The 8,319-nt window shown below is 37.9% G+C and overlaps 1 protein-coding gene across 1 annotated transcript; it reads left to right on the top strand.

Annotated features, from left to right (window-relative positions):
* Positions 1–4,411: 4,411 nt before the first annotated feature.
* On the top strand, positions 4,412–6,028 carry LOC130053583 (uncharacterized). Its single transcript, XM_056160930.1, has one exon. It carries the CDS (start codon positions 4,412–4,414, stop codon positions 6,026–6,028), a length of 1,617 nt encoding a protein of 538 aa, XP_056016905.1.
* Positions 6,029–8,319: the final 2,291 nt, after the last annotated feature.

Raw genomic sequence — 8,319 nt, 5'->3', positions numbered from 1 at the left:
AACAGAGTAAAACCAATATGTTCCCAAACTTCGTTTGGCGAACATAATAAGAAACAGAGTAAAACCAATATGTCCCCAAACTTTGTTTGGGGAACATAACTAATAGTTGCGGAATCGTTTGGTCGAAACCCAGACTGTCCCGGTGTTAATATATTCTTATCGTGAATAAAATCATCAATATGTCTGAATACACATCGTTCCATAGATTTTCCTACCACACTTAATAGAGATATACATGTAGGTCTATAATTACTAACAACTTCCTTTGACCCTGTTTTGTAAACTGGTATTATTATCTGAAAGAACTACAATACTAGACAAGTAAATTAAATTCAAGAAATCAAAGCAAGAACTACATTATTTAAGGTTGGGCTTTCCTATTTTCTGTATCGATTCTTTATGGCAAGACTTTGTTATTCCGAAGAGTTTGAACTTGTGATCTCGACCTTGGAGTTAGACCTCCTGTTTCCAAAAATTGATTTATTCAATATCTCCTGAACTATTTAAGGTAGATCTTTCATATTTTGTAGATAGATTTCTTATGGCAAGATCTGTCACTTCACATTATTCACATTATGAACTTTGACCTTGCAACCTTATAGTTTAACCTACTTGTTAGAAAATGTAACCTAATAAATATATTCGGAATTATTCAAAGTAGGGCTTTCATATTTTTTTATATAGATTCTTTAGGACATAACTTTTTGATACGATCATGTTTGATCTTGTGACCTTGACCTACTTCTTAATTCTTCTGGCAAGATCTTTCATTTCACACCATGATGTATGTGTTGCTACAACTTATTACACGTACAACCTATCTATAAATGATGTATGAATTATTTATTGTAAGCTTTCACTTTCCTTTTGAGTACTTCCTGTTTTAAAGTTTTTACTTCAAACACTCCTTTGCAATTCGAGCAGCATATTCTATCCTTCGCCATCGTTCGATGTAGACCATCATGTAAGTTTTTAAACATTTCTGAATTAGTTTTGAACATTATAAATTCTCTCATAACTATTATTTTTTCCTAGGAACTTTTGAATTGATATATATTTTCATTTTGCCAATGTGTGAACCATGTGAGTAATTTTCTTTCCTATTTTTCTGAGGCTTTTACCACTTCATACATACACAAATAAAGTACATGTTAGCACACATGTATTTGTGTTGTCGTTGGTTTGCTAGCTGTCTGCACCAGACAGCATAGTAAAAGGATTATGGTATGATGGCTGAATTCTTAACAGAGAAGCGGACACGGACATTAACAGAAAAAGGACAACAGATGTTTAATGAACGCCATGAAATACTTAAAGACCTAGCTGAAAAATCCTGGAATGAAGTAGATGTTCTAGTGACTATAGGAACGTGTGAGAAAGATCTGAAGAAACTGAGGGAAGTAGACTCTTTATTGAACACAAAATTCAAACAATTCTGTAAACATTCTAGCGAATATGAGAATTATCTCTGTAGTATCAACACTGAGGAGTCTACTCAACTACTATCAGATTACAAAGTGTATATGAACAAGTGTATTAGTATTGTGAAAAGAGCTTCAAATGACTTAAAAACTGTTAAATTGGAACTGATAGAAACGATGTCACGTGTTTCATCTAATGGCTCTTTAGCAAGTATAAAGAGCAAAAGCGGAAGCTGGCAAAGCGAAACTACAATTCATTAAACAGGAAGGACAGTTGATGAGACAAAAAGCTGAAATTGAAGCTGAGCTGAACGTTACTCGCCAGCAGAAGGAGATAGCAGCCCTTGAAGCGGAGACAAAAGTGTTAGAAGCAGGCAGAGACAAATCATGTAATGATCTTCCTTCCGAAATTGCAGATAAGGAGGAAATGACTAAGAAATTTGTAATGGATGACCATGTGACAGACTCAAAAGCAAACATTGATCATATCCCTCATGTGAACCCCCCTCCTGTAGAACTGCCTAATACTCAGCAAGTTGACATTAGTGAGCCAGTACCTCAATATCACTACACAGGTTTGCCTAATTTTCATGGCATACCTACAGTGAACATTCCGCAAAACCCTTCTCCAGTATATATCCCGACAGCGAGCAGATACAAGTTTACACCTACTAATATTCCAACAGAGAATCCCTGTGTTGCTCCTATGATAGACTTTTCAAAATTCATGCTCAGAAAAGACCTTCTCCTCACAAGATTTTCAAAGTTTGATGATAAAGCAGAAACCTTTGCGGCGTGGTCTGCTTCATTTCGTAGTATAACAAGTGAACTCTCGCTTACACCTTTTGAAGAAATGGACTTAATTGTGAAATGGCTTGGACCGGAATCATCAAAATTTGCACAGACTCTGCGTTCAGCCACTCCTCATGATCCACGCCTTGGTCTTAGAAGAATATGGGATCGTCTTCATGATAGATATGATAGACCAGAGATGATAGAGCAGGCCTTGAAGAGGAAACTCAACTCTTTCCCTGTCCTTACAAACAAGGAGAACGTGAAATTATATGATCTTGTGGACGTACTTATCGAAGTGGAATCTGCAATGGCAAATCCTGAATTAACACTACTCCTGAGTTATTTTAATTCATCAACTGGTGTTCTCCCAATTGTGACAAAACTGCCACCCTCGCATCAAGAAAAGTGGTCGACCAAAGCTTCAAATTAAAAGAAACGTCACTGTGTTCCTTTCCCGCCATTTTCATTTTTCGTAAATTATGTACGAGAAATGTGTGAAATGCGTAACGATCCTGGACTAACGTCACTCACTTTAGTTTAGCATGGAGCCAAATCCAAGTCAAAAAATACATCTAATGATGTAACATCTCGGAAGATAGAAATATCAACCTCAAGTTCCGTCCTATCCACAATGCTGGTCATTCTCTCAATGAATGCCATGGATTCAGAAAGTGATCTCTTCAAGATCGTCAGAAGTTTTTGAGAGACAAACATATTTGTTTCCGATGTTGTACCTCGGACAATCATATTTCAAAGAACTGTACTGCGGATGTGAAATGTGAAATTTGTAGTAACTCTCGCCATGCTACAGCTTTACATGTAAATCGTAGCAATAATGTTCCGTTCGTTCACCCTCAGACTCCTGATCAAACTAAGGAGAGTCATGGCGGGGAGACAGCATATATGAATGCAGAGGAAGTTGGAAGTCTGTGCACTAAACTGTGTCGTGATGTCATTGGAGGTTGTTCTTGTGGCAAAATTGTTCTTGTGGATGTGTTTACTACTACAAATCCAAAATCAGCAACTCGTGTGTATGCTGTAATCGATGATCAGAGCAACCGTACTCTAATCTCTACTGATCTGATGAATCAGTTAGGAGTCGAAGGTGGAACTAAGACTTATAACCTGTCCACTTGTTCGGGAAATTCGACATTTGAAGGAAGGTGTGTTGATAGATTGTGTGTTAAGTCAATTGATGGCTCAGCTGAGTTCAATTTACCTAAAGTTATAGAATGTGACTCTATTCCGAGTGACTTATGTGAAATTCCTACTCCAGAAGTGGTCATTCACCATGCACATCTCAACAAGATTTCTTCGAAATTACCGGAATTAGATCCTAATGTGAAATTTGGACTATTGATTGGTCGCGACTTACCCGACGTCCATCGTGTCAAAGATCAAATCATCGGTAGTAAAGGTCAGCCCTTTGCTCAACATCTTCCGTTAGGCTGGGTTATTATTGGTGAAGTTCGTATTGGCAAAACTCATCCTCCAAAGAAAGTGAATGTGCGCAAAACAAACATACTCAACGATGGCCGCCATACAACATTTCCTTTGTGTCCAAACAACATCAACGTCAAAGAAATTCATAATGATGTGTTTGTTAGGACTCCAAATGACAATAAAGTTGGTTCATCAGTTGAAGACCGGAAATTCCTTACACTCATGGATGCAGAGTTCTGTAAGGATAAGACTGGCCACTGGTCTGCACCCTTGCCTTTCAAAGACTGTAAACCTCCGATGCCAAACAATTTTCTACAGGCAAAGAAACGTGCTCAGGTTCTCGAATCCAGTTTTCGCAAGGATCCCAGAAAAAAGGAACATTTTTTCGCTTTCATGTCAAAAGTGCTAGGAAGTGGGGCAGCTGAAGTAGCTCCCACTCAGATAGACTGTGAATGTTGGTACCTTCCATTTTTTGGGTGTACCATCCCAAAAAGCCGAACCAAATAAGGGGTGTTTTTTATTCTTCTGCAGAATTTAACAATATTTCCTTGAACAGTGTGTTAATGTCTGGACCAGATTTAACAAACAATCTCATTGGAATTCTTATGCGTTTCCGAAAGGATGCAATAGCTATCTGTGGGGACATTGAGCAAATGTTTTATGCATTTCATGTACATGAAGAACATCGCAATTATCTTAGGTTCCTTTGGTATGAAGATAATGACTTTACAAAACCTCTGATTGAATATCGCATGAAAAGTCATGTATTTGGAAATAGTCCGTCCCCAGCTGTAGCTACATATGGCCTCCACAAGGCCTCGTCAGTCGGCGACTCATGCGTTCAAGAGTTTGTCAACAACAATTTCTATGTTGATGATGGACTTATCTCACTTCCAAGTGCATCCGAAGCTGTGAATCTCATGAAGAAAACACAAGCAACACTTAGAGAAAATGGACATATTGGTCTACATAAAATTGCTTCAAACAGTGTTGATGTTATGGAGGCTTTTCCTATGGACGGCTTGGAAAAGAATTTGAAAAACTTTAACGTTTGTGAAACCTTACCTGTTCAGCACAACTTGGGGATGATTTGGGATTTGAACAAAGATATGTTTGTGTTTCAAATTGCGGACAATGAAAAGCCACTAACTAAACGAGGACTTTTATCAACAATGAACAGTTTATTTGATCCCTTGGGATTCATTTCTCCTGTGACAATCAGTGGGAAAATACTCCAGCGTGAACTTGTACCATCTGGAAGTGATTGGGATGAACCACTATCTAACGACAACATCAACAAATGGAGATCTTGGCTAGATGCTTTACATTCTATGAACGGTTACCATGTTCCACGTATGATTGTATCTACCTCAGTTTCTACTGTTGATGTTCATGTATTTTCTGATGCCTCCGAGCAGGCAGTAGCTGCTGTAGCGTACGTTAGAGTGATATGTGAATCTGGAGATTCGTCTATAGGATTCCTCATGGGCAAGTCCAAGCTTGCACCCCTCAAAGGTCATACTATTCCCAGATTGGAGTTATGTGGAGCAGTGTTAGCCACTGAAGTAGGAGAAGCTATATCAACTTACCTGAGTATATCTTTGGACCATTTTCATTACTACACGGATAGCAAAGTAGTTCTAGGATATATCTCGAACACTACCCGGAGATTCTTCATGTATGTCAGCAACAGGGTGGAAAAGATCCACAGAATCTCATCTCCATCACAGTGGTCCTATGTCGCTACAGACCGCAATCCAGCAGATGCTGCAACTAGGCACTCTAACGCAGTAGACTCATCGGTGAATCGTTGGATATCTGATCCTGAATGGCTGAAACATGTATCTGATGAGACTATGGCAGAGACATTTCCTCTTATTTCTCCAGAATGCGATAGTGAAATTCGTCAGGAAGTAGTTTCTATGAAAACAAAACTTTCTATCAATTCATTGGAGCCTCGTTTTGTGAGATTTGACAAATGGGAAACACTTGTAAAGGCCATTTTAGTTCTGAAACTCTTCATATTAAATCGGCTAAAGAAGAATGGACAGAAAATATACGTAGATCTATTCAAAGACACCGAAATGTTTGTTATCAGCCAAGTTCAGCAGAAAACCTACCGGAAAGAGATTGAAAACCTTAAATGCGGAAAACCCATTCCGAGAGACAGCAAAATACTAAGACTGGATCCTTTTCTTGATACAAGTGGAATCCTACGTGTTGGAGGAAGGTTGAAGTATAGCTCCAAAATGTTACTTGGTGAGAAAAATCCAGTTCTTGTTCCCGGCAAACACCACATAGCAAAACTTATCGTACTTCATTTGAATTGGTACGCCATCAAGACGCCACCTGACAGATGGTGCTATTAGAGCTGCAGGTTATTGGATAACCAGCTGTAAGCGACTTGTATACTCCTTAATTTCTTCCTGTGTGAAATGTCGTAGGTTACGTGGAGCCTTTGTGTCCCAAAAGATGGCAGATTTACCGGAAGAAAGACTGACATCTTGTCCGCCTTTCACACATGTGGGAGTCGACTGTTTTTGGACCGTGGGATATCGTGACAAGACGAACTCGTGGTGGCTCTGCAAATTCCAAAAGGTGGGCTGTTTTGTTTGCGTGTTTATCCTGTCGTGGAGTCCACATAGAGGTTATTGAAGAAATGAGTACCTCATCCTTCATTAATGCCTTACGTCGTTTCATCTCAATCAGGGGACATGTGAAAGAATTCTTTTCAGACTAACTTTGTTGGTGGAACAAGAGAACTCGGGATCAACTCCATTTATGTTGAAGATTCATCTTTGAAAGCATTCCCTCAAAAACAAGAAACTGTGTGGAGGTTCAACACACTCCTCTCATTGCACATGGGAGGTGCTTGGGAACGCCTCATAGGTGTTACCCGTCGAATATTGGACTCTATTTTGTTTTAGGTCAAACATACCAAACTCACGGATGAAGTATTGTGCACCTTTATGGCTGAAGCCACAGCCATCATAAATGCACGTCCATTGGTCCCCGTTTCCAGAGACCCTGATTCGCCATGTATATTATCGCCAAGCAAAAAATTAACCATTCAGTTGAAGATTTCGAGAATCTTAGTTTACATAACGTGTACACCTCTCAATGGAAATATGTGCAAACCTTGGCCGAGCAATTTTGGTCTCGATGGAGGCGTGAATACTCTCAATCACTACAAGTACGACGCAAATGGAAAACCATGCAAGAAAATATTCGTGTTGGGGATTTGGTTTTGTTAAAAGACAGTGACTGTCATCGTACATGTAATTATTGGCCAACAGGACTTGTCGAACGGGTGTTCCCAGGAAAAGATGGCCTGGTTCGTAAACTTGAAGTTAAAATTATCAAAGATGGTAAGCCACGCATATATGTGCGCCCAATTTCTGAAATTGTGCTTCTTTGTCATTCTGAGTGATTCTGGAACTGTGAATAATTCCGCTGAAGTGTAAATGCTTTATGGACATTTAAAATCTAAACATATTGTAACATTTTTATTATGTTTGAGGTTTTTTTTTCTATGCCAGTTTAGTGATATTTTCATACCAGACGGGGAGTGTGTTGCTACAACTTATTACACGTACAACCTATCTATAAATGATGAATGAATTATCTATTGTAAACTTTCACTTTCCTTTTGAGTACTTCCTGTTTTAAAGTTTTTACTTCAAACACTCCTTTGCATTTTCGAGCAGCATATTCTATCTTTCGCCATCGTTCGATGTAGACCATCATGTAAGTTTTTAAACATTTCTGAATTAGTTTTGAACATTATAAATTCTCTCATAACTATTATTTTTTCCTAGGAACTTTTGAATTGATATATATTTTCATTTTGACAATGTGTGAACCATGTGAGTAATTTTCTTTCCTATTTTTCTGAGCCTTTTACCACTTCATACATACACAATAAAGTACATGTTAGCACATATGTATTTGTGTTGTCATTGGTTTGCTAGCTGTCTGCACGAGACAGCATGTATGACTTTGTGTGACCTTTGTCTTAACCAAAACACCAAGGTCATATTAGTCATAATAGTGTTGAGACATGTTTGTTTTATGTGAATTCAGTTTCAGTTATGTTATGATCCTTTGGGGTTTGGTTGAGGCACAATGTGGGGTCAATAAAGATTGATAAAAATTCCTTCAAAAATCACAACTGATGAACTTCGGAAGGGCGAAGGTCACTCAGGTGAGTAATGTGGCCCATGGACCTCTTGTTTTATGGGGTTTTTTTTTTTTTTTGTGATTCTTGTTAATAACATTCTATATACGAGGAATTCGTCTCCTAACATTTTATTTATTTTTCTTATGGACACCTCTTAATAATTTATATATATATATATATATATATATATATATATATATAATTAAGTACATAAAAGATTGAAACAGAACCAAGGAAAACTAAGACCCTAGTAAGAGGAATTAACAGATTTATTTAATTAATTATATATGAAATAGCTAAAAGGCTAACAGAGAATTTATGTTTGAATAGAATTATTATTATAATTCAAATACTAAGATACAAGTATTTAGATTAGATATAAAGTGCCAGAAATCCATGCCTAATTAAGATTAGAGTCCTGCAGTCACTCATTCTCTATTAGTAAAAACAACCAGGCTGAAGCTAGCAGCCACTTACCAC

This window comes from Ostrea edulis, chromosome 3, assembly GCF_947568905.1.
Source record: "Ostrea edulis chromosome 3, xbOstEdul1.1, whole genome shotgun sequence".
Classification (NCBI taxonomy): domain Eukaryota; kingdom Metazoa; phylum Mollusca; class Bivalvia; order Ostreida; family Ostreidae; genus Ostrea; species Ostrea edulis.
Note: the sequence above shows the minus strand (reverse complement) of the source record. Positions and strands in the feature narration are given on the sequence as shown.

Bases quoted from the DNA above. Each gene is read 5' to 3' on its own strand.
- LOC130053583 (XM_056160930.1), top strand. From the start codon at position 4,412: ATGAAAAGTCATGTATTTGGAAATAGTCCGTCCCCAGCTGTAGCTACA.